At 30.7% G+C, this 15495-nt stretch overlaps 1 protein-coding gene across 4 annotated transcripts in view; it reads right to left on the bottom strand.

The window, feature by feature from the left end:
• Window positions 1–15495, bottom strand: part of MS3_00003640 (uncharacterized protein) — a gene marked incomplete at its 3' end in the record, with an annotated part of 56060 nt that overhangs the window by 26653 nt on the left and 13912 nt on the right. For all 4 annotated transcript variants that reach the window (XM_051211489.1, XM_035731417.2, XM_051211487.1 and 1 more), the window contains exons 4-5: window positions 10450–10493; window positions 1134–1224 (exon numbers count right to left, since the gene is read on the bottom strand). Coding sequence is in view for 3 of the 4 variants with exons in the window: in XM_035731417.2 (XP_035587051.1) it covers window positions 1134–1224; window positions 10450–10493 (135 nt within the window). The remainder of the gene's footprint in view (window positions 1–1133; window positions 1225–10449; window positions 10494–15495) is intronic.

Genomic DNA, 15495 nt, shown 5'->3' on the forward strand with positions numbered 1-15495 from the left:
AAGAACAAATGTCGATCTGATTTTTTCCATTACATTTAAGTGATTTCATGGAATACATAAGCTTTGTTTACACAATTTTGTATAAACATATTCTATTAGTGTTCTGTATAAAGATGGATACTTATATTTTAATAATCTCTTTTTAAACATGTGTGAATTAATATTGTTCATAGGTGAATTGTATAACAGTTCAAAGCTCAATAACATTTCATAAAATCCCTGTCACATGCTGATTTTTATCTGACTCAATAAATTTAATATTCATATATATCCTAAATACAACTTGTGATGTTGTGAAAAAACATTCTTAATTCATTCCAGTGTTGAAATACACTTGAAAAGTCATCTCAAACGATGTAGCAACTTATCATCATGACAGTGTTTTGTTATTTTAATTGTTGTATTTTCATTCCTGCTATTTTAACTCAATAACTTGATATTAGTTTTATCTTTTTAATAATGACGGCTACACATCTCACTGTATAGTCAATAATAATCAACAAATTAATTTAAAAGTAACAAAAATTACATTCTGAGTATGATTTCTGTCCCAAACTAATATCAACTAAAATATCATTGTAGACAGGGAAAAACCATATCCTGGCACGGATACAAGGTTTCTGTTGCTGAGTTGCATTCCAAAAATAAATTAATAAATGTTTAGTATTTTTTGGATTTCAATGAATTTCATTTAGAATCACTGCCAAATTTCACATTTATTTTGTCATATAGGTGCAAATTTAATATGCTATTTGAATTGGTTAAAAGAACTTAATCAGCGTCCAACACCTAATATTTCATGTAAATATTGGTGTCATGAATGCATGAATTTAAGTCGACCTAATTTTACGTTCGTATAAATACAAAGCACAGGTTTTTCAGTACCCCAACGTTAGAGTTGATTGATATATTCCTTTACTATTTAATGAGGTGGACTGTTAATACATAAGTATTAATTGATTGTATTTTGTTCCTTATAAGCATTTCCATAAAACGCTTCAGTTCATGGTCTTAAACTGATTTTAAAAGCAAGAACTCACAGAACCATCTTAACAGTTGAAAATGATTGTTCAGTCAATTAGTAAATGCAAAATCCTCATACAAATAGATATAACAATCACAGACAAACTTACCAACAATACCAAATTAAAATAACCGCGAATAAGATTATTAAAAGTGTAACAAATAGTCCAACGACTAAACCGATTGTAGCAGAATAGAATCCTTCAATGAAAAAAAAGGGAATAAAGAATAAATGGAGTTAAAATTGATCAACATGTAATATTTATTAAAGAATAAGTTTATAAATCGATTAATTGAACATAATTCGGTTTAATTAAGCCTGAAAATGTATTAAAAACCCTGATGGCCTGTAATGACTGACTAATATATGAACGGTTTAGTGTTGGTTATTTTAAAGTAATTCATTTGAACCACTAAATTTGGTTAAACTTCCACTGACAAGCCAATTATCAGTCTATAAGAAACCAATTAATGCGTTAGCTAGGTTCAAAGCTATGGATGTTAACATTGAGATGAATTCTTGATACATATACTGATTTTATTCATTCAAAATACGATATTGAGTTATTAAGTTTGATGATCACAGTTTAGGCATGATATCCCTAACTTCATATTTATTTGATCTTGAATAACATAAGACCTGGAATAAATTTCCATCAGACAATATCGCTCTGACTCACAGTAACACAGTGAACAAAGTTCAGTTTTATCATAGTGAACTCTATTGAAATACATTCTATTTAAATGAATTGTTGAGATAGGTCTCCAGGTACAAAATAGACTACTAAACTCACGTCATTTTTTCAAAACATTTAAAAGGTTACGAACAAATATAATGCCATTGGTGTGTATAGAGCTGAAGGCCTCTTAATTATATTGAATTTAATACCCTAATATCCTTAGATTTCAAACGATCCTGTAGTTCTTACTAAGGAAAATCAGGCAATTGAAGGTAGTCAGCAGTTAACCTTTGACTGCGGTTTTCTGCTAGCTGATACTCATGAATAAAAGGTGTCTGTTAACTTCAGAGAGCTGATCCGTCCTGATGGATTCGAGTCTGCCTTACGCAGCTTCACAATTCTTGACATTACCATTATTTTATTCAAGCCTCTACTGATCTCTCGTAGGACTGCGATATTTGCAATTAATTGATCAATATCAGATGGGTTTTTTGTGGAGATTGTAGTAATTTCAATGGTTAAGACCATGAGTCAGTTGAAGCTAGACCACCATGGAAAACCTGGAAGCACTGGACGGCCGTTTCGTCCTATTGTGGGAGTCCTCAGCAGTGCGCATCCACGACCTCGCCCCCTGCGAGATTCGAACCCAGGACCTACTGGTTTCGCTCCCGAGCACTTAACCACTAGACCACTGAGCCGGCATCCAACGGTGTTAGTGGTGAGAAGTAGTGACCAGTTGAGTTCAACCAAGTCTGTTGTGAGGTAGTAACTCACTGAAGACAATGGTGAATGTGTCGCTCAATTTCGTGGATTAGTTGAAGTTAGACATTAACACCGTTGGATGCCGGCTCAGTGGTCTAGTGGTTAAGTGCTCGGGAGCGAAACCAGTAGGTCCTGGGTTCGAATCTCGCAGGGGGCGAGGTCGTGGATGCGCACTGCTGAGGACTCCCACAATAGGACGAAACGGCCGTCCAGTGCTTCCAGGTTTTCCATGGTGGTCTAGCTTCAACTGACTCATGGTCTTAACCATTGAAATTAATTGATCATTCAGTAGTGGTCAGTCCCATATTCCTTTTATGCTTTGCTGTGCATAGAATTCTTTCAGTAAAGTCACTATATGGCAAGTAGTCTGGTGTTAGTCAACTACAAAAAGTAATTTTAGATTAGAAAAATTTCTGTCAGTCACCTAAATTGCTTCTAGTTTTCACACATATCTCATCTAACGACTGTGCATTATTGTGTATCCTTTTGAATAACACTCACTTCTATAGTTATAACTTAAATTAGAAATGTTCTTGTATAAGAGAGTTATTAATTAATTTCAGCATCGATCTAACACAGTACTTTGTTTGTAATAAAAACACCCGCGTTTGGTTGGCGTGTATAACTATCTACTGAATTTTTTTAATTTTGAGGTATGTCATTAGGTTGATAGATTTGAGACTGACTTGTAGTTAGACTTACTTTTAAAATCAATTAATTTATACAGCTTATTAAAAAGCTAAAATATAGCAGTATTAGAAAGAAAGGATTTCAAATGAATATTTGTTTCAAATAACTTTCTATCCAAACTCTTTTGCTATCATAAACATAACACTAGAAATGTTAGTATCAGGCACCGAAAAAAGTTTTGATCAAGTTAGACTGTTTATAATATTGGTCAAGTAAAATAATATAGTATGATAGTAGATGTTATCTTTTCAATATGACTGAAATGAATGAAATAGTTAATAACTGGCAAATCAACAAGATCTTCTGGGTAAGCGATATTAATGAGTGACTAAAATGAGAAGTGAAAAATTTCTTTTTTATCCATAGGATACACATTGAGTTTAAATGATATTCACCATTAAATTTAATAATATATTTGGTCCCACTTTTATATGACACTAACCTAAAATCAATATGACCAACACTTTTTCACACTTAGTTCTCTAACTAAATGTTAATGAATACGTTAGACTAGGTTTTTTTTATTTTGACTGCTAATACACTGAATTGCTTGTGTTGACTGGAATCCCGAAATTGGATAAGGGAGAAAAGTTGGGCGTAAGATGAGCAACTAACCTTGTGACAAAAAACCTAACTACAAAATGGTGGAGGAGATTTGCAGCTCAGATGAATGACTTTGATGGAGTTTTGTTCTATGAGCTGGATAGTTTGGTCGTGGAGCTTTCATCGTTTTTCTGAACGACATCATCAGCACGAACTTCAGGTATAAGCACTTTGTGCTGATGATGTCGTTCAGAAGAACGATGAAAGCTCCACGGCCAAACCATCCACCTCAAAGAACAAAACTCTGTCTAGCTACGAAATCCCTATCAGAGAAATCAAGTGGGTTAAAATTGTAAAGGATAGTATTATTTGCAGCAAATCTTTCTGTATATTCCTGTGATAGTTTGGTAACGGCCGAAATAATTCAGTGATGAGATCTCAGACTGTATTTGAAGCGGGTTAAAATCTAACTGTAATCATCACTTCCTTGAAGATGTCAGGCTTACCTTCCTGATCGCTGCTAGCTTGCATGAAACCTAGGTCAAATTTTTGTTTTGAGGGTTTTGAGTAAAACCATATTTCACTTTATACTGTTATCAACGTCAGGACAAATTATCTAGCATAAATTTTCGTAAAAGTATTTTAAGAAGTGAATACATTTAAACTATTGATTTTTTCATTTGTGTGTACTATAATATTGAAAAGCGCATATCTTTCATGATATATTTGTTTATTGTTACAGAAACTCATCAGATAAAAATAATTCTAACGAGCGGCATAATTTTAACAATGGTTGCTATATTATATATAAGTATATGGTACCGTTGTTATACGTTTCTGTTTGTTCATGTTTACCAAAGTGATTACGTTTCGCATATTTTTATAAAAATCAATATTACACAAGGGATGGTACGTGTAAATGTCATCACCTTGGTAACCTTTAAAAATGAAGAAGTACTTATAACTAGCGTTAAAATAACACCAAAGAAACATTGTTAAACTGAGCAGAGATATTCATTTTAATGAAAGTTAGTTATGTAAACTTCTGGTGTTATACATTTACTGGTAATAAAATGTCAACTAGTGAAACTGATATGAAAATTCAATAAACTAAAATTTCAATCTTGATACTTATAAATGTATGAAGATAATACCCTTTTGAGCTTGATTCGAAATGACTTCTTATTAAAATACAAATATCTACATCTATTAATTTTATATTACTTTATGTTATTTAAACAAAAATATAACTTGGGTTACAAAATCAGAAGGCTTATAGTTTAATCTACAGTGTGTTGATCGGTTTGTATTACTTAGTAGTCGTAAACCAATACGAATCAGACATCAAATTCTTTGTGGCTTATTAAGAATCTCTATAAAATAACTACTCGTAACTGATTTTATCTTACTTATTAAAATCATTAAAAAATAGGAAAATTCCTCCCCTATTTGTTAAAAGATTCTCAGTTTAAATATAATTTTTAAAAAAACCGCATAAATGTCCACGTGGTTATTTTAAATTTATTAAATATGATAACTTTATTTATTTTACCATTAATTGTAACTTTCTGATTAAACTTTATAAAAGATATTTGAAACCACTACGTAAATTTAAAAATTAATTATAGTTTGGCTGTTTCTAACAAAGAAATTGTATTTAGTCATATTACACCTATTTATGTACCTTTTAAAAATAATTAAACATTTAATAGCCAATCAACTTTTGTTACATGCATAACAACTAATGAAATCCACAGAACAAGTACAAACAAAAATAGTTTCAGAAGGGGTTTTTGTGGATATTATAGTAATTTAAATAGTTGACATCATGAGTCAATTTGAGCTATACCTCCATGGTAAACCTGGTAGCACTGGCAGGCCGTTTCGTCCTATTGTGGGACCGATAGGGCATGGAACTGAATCTCGTGAGGCGGGATCGTGGATGTGCACCACTGAGGAGTCACACACTAGGACGAAACGTCAAATTAGCTTTCTGAACCCATGTCCAGATCTCAGGCAACAAACCTCCAGAACTTATAGCCTCTCCAAGGTACGTGAGACGGTTGATATCTCCAGCTACTTTTAAAGGAAAAACTTCTTGAGCTACATAAAAGTACTTTTATCTACTAATTTACGTTGATTCCCCAAGAAAAGATGTTTGACAAATTTGAGTACTGCTTGGTCACATTTAAATTATGCTAAGTAATCCCTTTGTTTCTTACTATTTTTCTTACCACAAATAGCTGACCAACACAGACGCTTAGGTAACAAGATATCAAATGACAACAGGGTTTAGAAATTATAAAACTAATCGAATTCAACAATTCTTAATGGTTATGTGATGACAATTGACGTACGTCACATAGAAAAAAGTCAGAAACTATTAATATCATTTTGAATAGTTCTTCTGTTTAACCTACTTTTAGAACAGAAAAGTTTATAATGGAAGTTTTATTTGCTACTCTATAACCCTTTAAAATATATATATGTATAAATCTTGTTATATACAAAGAAAAATGTTGAATATTATTTATTCTTATATATATATATATATATATATATATATATATGGAACAAAATAGTACAGTAGGTCATTATATTTCAAATTAATATCTAAATAAAGTTTTATTTTACAATGAATGGATTTATACTTTTTCTAATAAAACTGGATATAAGTAAAGCAGTTCGACCTCATTGTCGATACTTATTAAAATTAACAGGGAAAACATAGAACAGAAGATATAGATTGAAATTTTTAGACCAACCTCAATGATAAATAATAAATAATAACACCGGTTGATAATTCCTGATATTCGATACTAATTTCTTTGGAATTAATGTATTTGATTATTCACAATTTTAACAGTTTAACTGTCATCGGCAAATGTAATTCTCTTTGTAAATTATCCAGTTTCGACCAGTACTACTTTATAGACGTGAGTAAAATATCCTTTTCTTTAAACCACTTGTTACAAGTATGTACGTTTATAGGCGGATGAATTAAAATGATAACGTGAAACTTCAAATGTTTCCCGGAAGTTATTTACATTCCCAAAGCATTCCATTGAAAGTGGATTCTCATATTTTAAATTAATTTTAGATCGGAGTTAAAATGATAATTGATTTTAATTTTCTTACTTTTCATGTGCATATTCAGTTATCACCTTGATAAAATTGACTTTTGTATGATCTGACAACAGTTTAACAAAATCAATCCGGAGATTTTCAAGTCTGATTTGTTCGTTTTTCTAGATCCGTTCTAACTTATAGTTAGAATGTCGAGCTTGATAAGCTCTGTTCAAAAGTATGTATTTAAAGTAGCCATTTAATAATTTGGCATAATTATTGAGAATTTTTAAAAATATGAGTCCATAACTTCAGTCGTCGTTGGATACTAAAACTGTCAGATAACCTCATTTTATGTCAAGTAAATTTATTCAACATTTTAGTGAAAAACGTGTCGAAACTTCTCAAGAGCAATATGTTTATGGATCCATAGGCCAGACTGAACCTATCGTCTTCAATTTTTACGACAAACACGTTACATTAAGTTTATTGTGTTGAAATAGAACACTTCTAAATAATTTCTAAAGTGACTTTATTGAAGGTTGAGTAACAAGCCTCGATCGATAAACCAGAATTAAGATATGTAACTTCAACTGAAGTTGTATCATAGTAGCTTTGCGTTTCCAACTGATAAAAACTTTCACTATAAAATGTTTTATTTCAATTTTGTGACTTAGTGGTATCATGCGCATCGTAAGACGTAAAGATAAGACAGCCGTGCAGAAATCTGGTAGATTTTCAGCTGAAACAGAGAAGCTGTTCAGTTCTTCTTATGTTTTTTCCCAATTGTTCTCCTGATTATATTAGTTAATAATGAAAGTTTACTATAATTTTCTGCTTTTTTTTAATAATTATTACTAAAAGTTATCAGCGTTTGACGACCAGCTTAATTGATAACTTACAAAACAATTAATTCACGTTTGGGAATTCATTACTTACGGATTAAATTCAAATATATTTACTGTATAGAATAAATGAAATGAATAATTAGTTTCTATTATTTATTAATTAATTTACTTTCGATTTATTAGCGTAATAATTTGAGACAAAGTTGGTTTAATATTTCATGCTGTGGTTTTTAATGAAATCACTAAAAACGTTTGTTGTCAAGTTATGCAAATAAAATAAAATGTCTAGATTGTTACTTTATTTCTCGTAGATAAATCAAACTTAAATTTGTCAAAATATGTACATTTTAAATAAAGTAATACATCTTCGTTTGGAGTAACCAGTTAACTGAAAACTACTCAAAATGAATTATATTTTCACTTTAATTAGATAAAATTATTTTTATTATAAATAGCGCGATAGAACGAAACGGCCGTCCAGTGCTTTCAAGTTTTCCATTGTGATTTAGCTTCAGCTGACTCATGATCTTAACCACTGAAATTACTTTAATATCCACAAAACCCATCTGATAAAAATTTTAGGGTTGATTTTAAGAAAAGCGACTAAATTACTGGTAGGTTTATTAGATCTAATAAATTAACATATAAATAAATATAGACGAAAACCCGTACAAGATAGTTTAAAAAATCAATGAAGATAAAGAGTAGATATGGATGTGTTATTGTAATCAATAACTAATTTTCAAGTATTGTTTCCACCTAGACAACATGTGTTTCAATCTCATAAATGGGTTAGAACAACACACAATGGCTTCAGTGATTGGCATGATTGTATTACATCTGACCATTGATGATCTTCATTGTAAAATATCATACCTTATGTGTTGTTTGGATTGAAAATGTGTACGATATGTCAGTTGATTTTAGTTCGTAGCTTATCCATTACTCTGTTTTCTATTTGACTTCAGTAGTATTCATCAATAATGTCACAGATTAGAAATCGGATGAACGATTTTATATTGTATCGAACAATGTAACCTGTAGAAACCATTTCATTACAATCGTGTATTCCCAGTAAACCACTTGATGTAACAATATCAATGTTAGATAACCGAAGCCTTGCTAAATAATCATTCAAAATTGAGTGTATATCCAAGTTTATATCCAAGCCTCAGAATGTTAATGAAAATTAATCGATATGTAGGAAGCAAAGTGTATCTGTTAGGAAGTATTAGTAATAAAGTATTATTTACTTTGATGTTTCATCTCGTTTAAATGAATAAAATTTTCTTTTTAGACCTTATCGGAATCATTCAGTCACGTATAATCCTGGAACAAATTTCTTTAAACGTGGTTGAGATAGTGATAAACTTAGAGTGTACAAATGGAACATCTAACATTTTAATGAAAACGTTCTCAATTCTACGTGTATGGTGATTTCAATGAATACTTTAACTAAACAAAGCTTGATTAAAAGGTTTCTCTGAGCGTTAGAAACTTTACAGATTTCAACGTATTTATATTTGTTTATCAGAAGAAATAGTAAATTACTGTTCAAATGAAAGTATTGTGAAAGCTCCATTAATTTTAAATTATAATTAGAAGTAAAATTCTGACATTTATCATGTCACTTCAGAATTGAGACTTTTGAATAAATTGAAAAACTTGTGCAAAATATCTGTTGAACACTACGTGGTATTTAATACATTTTAAAATGATTTTATTTAAAGATTGTTACTGTTAAGGTCTTTCTGGTTCCTAATGTGTATAACTGTTGTGTACTATATAATATATGAAATCTAAAGATTTTCGTGATAGATTGTCAGTACTTGGATAACGCTATAAGGCAAGAAAAACTGAGGTGTTTTATCTAAACTCGGAATACTTTGCGTTATACACACATAACACTACAGTGAATAGAACTAGAAACACTCAGGTATCATTGTAAAACTTTCACCTATATAACAGTCAGTTCATAATCAGTAATAGGGTAAGATAAAGTAGTCATCCATTGATTCGTAATTTACATTACTTACTCAGTAGAACTCACCTCCCTATAAAATTTGCTTTCAGATAGCTCAAAATCGTTATATAACTGCATCGAATCGTCTTGTATGACATAAACATATTCATTCATTATATTTCACGTTAAATAAAGAAACCAATTTCTACAGGACAACTGATCAAATAATCAATAAGTGAATACTTGTTATCTATTATAGGATGCTATGGGGTTTATTGAACTTAAGTTATGTTTCATGGATTGAGTTAAGTTCGAAAAATTCGCTTCAAGGCATGAAGGTCCTAAGTTCGGTCCTTTGTAGGATCATCTGTATGTGGAGGCTCTCTTAATAGGATAAAAAACAGTTATTCATAGCTTTCTGATCTTTAATTGTTCTCTAACCCAAGTAAGTCCATGATGTCAAACAGGTTAGTTAACTCACTGAGTGCTTCATTTGCCTACTAGTTCGGCTACAAGATTTCATCTACATTTGTTTAAACAAGAGTATGAAAACCTGTTATTCAATGTATTGAATCCAGACCGCTGGTGTGAATAATTTCAAAAAGTCATGAAGTATGAATGCCATTTATATACAAGTGTCAATGAGATCTAAGTTTATAAGCTAATATTTTTTATCAAATAATTATCAATATTAAACGTTAAAATAAATCGTAATGAAATGATGCATCACTTGACAGATACAATGTCGTTTTAATTATCATTAAACTTTGATCATAACTAGGAATCTCGTGATAACCATATCAATTGCTTTCATATTGGAATATAGAGATTTCGGTATGTACAGGATAAACATTAACTAATTTCAAGAACTTACCAGCATAGAATTGACAATAATCACCAATGTAATCATCAGTACACCTGAAGAAAGGTGTGAAAAATATTTGTAATTTTAATTTGTTTGTAAACATTAGTTAATGTATAAAACGTATATGAATATGAACTACAAACATTTTCGTGATTATCTATCAATTTATCTAACAAAAATTGGAAAACTCAAAACTAATTGAACAAACGACCATTGGTAATAGTTAACTTTTCATTGTAACATTTACAGTTGAGCATACTGACAACAGAAGACCAAACTGTTACAATAAGCTCAGGAGTTTGAAGTACCCATTGCTTCCTGGTAGCAAAGCTTCGTTTTATCTATTTGAGAACAAGCTTGACTTCATTACTCCTAAAGTATATAGTCATTTGTGAATACAAGCTAAAATAATTTACTTCTGTTGAAGAGCAAAACCTTAGTATCAGGATATTGTAAGCTTAAAATAGAATTATTCTATGAAAAAATATACAACAAAATGACACTTTGGTAATGTAATTTATACTATTCATAACATGAACATCAGCATTTTGGAAACTAAAACAAATGACTTTACTACAAGTGTGGTATGTGCTATTTACGTCGACATAAATGGTATATGACAATAGTCAGGAATAGAATGTCTGGCAGCAGAAGGCTGAGAAGTTCGAGGAGGAAGGAGTGGGAACAGAAGGCACCTGGTATGCAAATGCAGGAACAATGAAGTCTGAAACAACTAATGAACATTTTTCAAATGAAGTAATGGAGTATGGTTTTTTATTTTATCAAATAACTCTGTCTTTGCCTCAAAGTCGAGCAGTTTCCCAGTCCATATATTCTCAAACAATTTTACATTTATATCGATCATAATACAGATAAACTATTGGTGAAAGAAATCTTAAAATTGAAAATAGGATCACAAGACTATATACTTTCTCAAACATTTAGAAAATATTTTATTTAGACAAATCTCTGAATTTACTCATCCCAGACACTCATTTTAAATAGTCATTGTAAGTCATCGGTGAATGTTATGTAAAACGTATTGCACAAATATCACTTCGTTACAGTCAATTAAATATTAGAGTACGTTTAACATGAAAATATTCATGTTTTCAAAAAATCTACTTTACCATGTACGGATGAATAGTTATTTGACTGACACTATCATGCAGTCGGGCTACTTCATTTAATTCCTAATCAAAGAGATTAATATTTAACCTCAGACGAAAATTATATGATTAATATTGTTGAGTTGATTTGTTGTTACCATGGTAGTAATGCAAATTGTGAGTAACGTTATAAATTCACTACCAAAATAACTGAACGATAACAAACAAAAATCAATAGCTTCTTTTTATTTTATTGTATATATACGTATACAATTTTAGATACACAATATATTATTTAAATTATTGCTTATTTATGAATAATCAATAAAACTGACATATTAACGTATGCGGTTACACAAATACCACTCTAGATTAAAGAAAAAATGATGAACTAGTTTTTATTGTTTGGTGTCATGTCAATTGCACCTCATTTATGGATAATGTGATATCTGAAATTGTTGACAGATCATAATTAGTTTAAAGTAGCTATAATTTTACTGTTTGAGTTAAGAAAGCTAATTAATATCGCTTGTTTAGCTTCGATACAATGACTAGTTATAGTAAGTTTTTGCTAGGTCTACAAGTTTACTATACTCACTTCATAACACATTCTGTTCTACTATACTCTTCGTGCATATTTTGAAATAATCGTAACTCATGTTTAGTTTAAAGCTAAGAATTAGCTTAATGTTTGGTATCATTTTTGTTACGGATATAAGACATAATCATAGTTGTCAGCTATTTTATAAATAAGCAGTAAAAGGATATCCTGATTGATATATTGATTAAGATTTTTAAGCAATTAAGAGTAACCTTGAATAACATACGACCACTATATATGCCAATGAGTTCAAACGCTAATTTGATTTAAAGAATCATTAATGAGTAAACGATTCCATAACTTAGTCTGGAGCTATCTACAGTCCTTCAAGCAATTTAACAATTCTCTTATTGCACGGACTGATTTTTTTCCATCGAAAGTCCATAAAAAATAAAGATCCAAATTTTACTAACAATTTTTGACTGAACATTACCTTTCATTCAAAACTCAAGTTTTTAATCCATTATTTCTTGTATGAAAGATGAAAAACTGAACGAAATTTAGCGCTGAAATGTGAACTCTTAAGTACTATGAATTACAATATAATTAAATGGATCTCATTTACTTCACTAATTGTATTCGTTCTTGATAATAATATTCATTAGCAACTTACTATACTTTAGTATTATGGATTTCGTAAGAATTTTAATTTTGTATTCATGATAGAATACATGAGGAAAGTAGGTAAAACATAACACGTTACATAGTTTTTCAATTTTCCTAAGGGTTTTCGAACTAATGCTAGTCGAGGTTAAAAGTAACATTGAAAAATACTGTATAATAAGATAATTTATAGTTCCTGAGTTTTTATTTCGTTGAAAACAGAAAGCTGGTACATAATCCATAAATATCCATGATTTTGAAATACATTAATTTATAAGTCTCATGTTTCAAATATTTATCAAAAAAATGGATAGTTTCAAATTGATCACATCATTTTTATCACGTGACAAATTGTCTTACGTAGTATGTATGTTGCTATATATAAAAGGGTTGATAAGTGTAATTAAATACTAGTCGATTGTGTTTACCTTCTTATAGTGCAATAAAATTATTAGTTATCGACTAATATGAGACTAAGTTTAACAATAAGACATAATTACCTACAATATCTTGGGGATATTTATTTAGTTGAAGACAAAGAATTGTATTTCTTCAAAGAAATAACTAGGAATTTTAAGCGAGATACAACTTAACAAGCTACTTCATTCATGTAGTGCAATTTTTGAAAAAATGTAATAAGCAGATAAAAGATGTTAGCCACTCTGTTATGACCACAAATAGAGTAATCCAAAGTATTGTCTCAACAACTTCGGTCTTTGTAGCTTATATAAATAACATCAGGAACTTTGTTTTTATAGGTAACTCTTTCTAAATTTGGATGGTCTTAAGACAGTGATTTCACTTTTAATAGTTGAATTCATGAATTAATTGAAGTTAGACCATAATGGAAAACCTGGGACCACTGAATGGCCGTTTCGTCCTAGTATGGGACTCTTTAGCGGTGCACATCCACGATCCCACCCCACGAGATACGAACCCAGGACCTATTGGTCTCGTGCACGAATGCTAAACCTCTTGACCACTGAGTCGGCCGGCATCCAACAGTAGTAATGTCTAACTTCATTTTTTCCGCATAATTTAAACTACATGCAAATTGTATCAGTAGAGACCTCAATAAAGTTGCCCAGTGATGGTCGAAATCCAATTCAGAACTTAGAACTGAAAAATACTGAAACGTTTGCTCTCATGACCCATTTCTCAACCAAAACTTCACCATAAATCCTTAGGTCTTATCTAGGTTACATACAGTGGTGGATTTAAGGCCCCGGTGTTCCGACAATCTCTTCATCTCATAACGGGTCTTCAAACAGTTTCAAATACTTCTGAGGTGTATATTTCGTAGCATCTATAACATTGACTCACTTTGATGCAGAAAGTATGTGTCCGACAAATCCTAGAATACGGCACTTTTACTGTGAATAGAGTTTGAATTTAGAATAAACTTTCGTTGAATTCCATACAGCATCGATTTACACTTCACATTATGAGGAATGATTAAGTAAAAAACTACGAACCCAAATGCAATAAGCTTTGACTAAACCCTTGATGGGAACGGTGACTTGAATTCAATCTTTTTCTTGGAAATAATTAATAAACTATTTTTTGCATCCACTGATGCAACACAATATCTATGAATACCTGCTTATGGCATCTATAACTTTTTATCATCAATGGAACTGTCTCACTCTGTCTCCATATATGAGTTATTTTCCTGGTGAGATTTCAAAACTCTGGAATAGATTGAAGTCATTTTTAATTAAATAAAATCACTATCATCATTTATTCATTGCATCGGTGATCACCTTTCCTCAGAAACTGCCATAAATGTTCGTACTATTTCGAATGTATTCCATTCCAACTAATTTTATAAAGGTCGTCTCTAGCTAACTGTTACTGATGGTATGTTGTCAAATAAAGCTCAGAATAGTCGACTGAATATTTCAAACAAAATTCATTCTGGTGAATTAGATTGAGTCTCATGTTATGATGGATTTCATGAATTTAGATCCGACCTTACAGTGAAACACATATAATCACAAAACTTGTATTTCAGAACTGTTTGTATAAGCCTACGTTAGAGGATTCATGTGTTAAAGTTAATTGATTCATGGGTATACTTTTTTGTGGGTTATTTTCTTCCATAACAGAATTCGAATTAATTCTATAGAAAAATTTAAATGTAAATCGAATTTGTTTAATATGATGTTAAACTACGTTTAATAAATTAATATGTAAAAACAGTACCCACCAAAGACAATAGATGATAGCGCATTATTGCAGATCGGTTGAAGTTAGACTTGAACAACATTAGATCTCGGATCAGTGATTTAGAGATTACGCTTTTGCGCGCCAAACCAAAGATCCTGGGTTCAATTCCCGGTTATGGCGCTTTGAATGTGCACTTATGAGGAGTCTTACACTAGGATGAAATAGCCGTCCAGTGCTTCCAGGTTTTCAGTCGTTATCTAACTAATATCATTTCGTGTTCTCAATAAAAATTTGACAATCTCCACGACCCCATACTGATAAAACTCCAAGGTAATCCTGACAACAAATTAATATGAAGTCGTGATTTATTAAACTAATATTGAATGAACACCTTGTGAAACAAAAATTTATTAAATTGAACATAGAACAACCAAATCGAGTGTTATTATTTGTGAAACTTATATTTGAATTAATCTCAGAGATTGAAATTTAAATTATCCGAATCATTTAAATTACAATCTCTGAGATTAATTCAAATATAATTTTCACAAATAATGACTTTTCTATATTCGG

This window comes from Schistosoma haematobium, chromosome ZW (assembly GCF_000699445.3).
Source record: "Schistosoma haematobium chromosome ZW, whole genome shotgun sequence".
Taxonomy (NCBI): domain Eukaryota; kingdom Metazoa; phylum Platyhelminthes; class Trematoda; order Strigeidida; family Schistosomatidae; genus Schistosoma; species Schistosoma haematobium.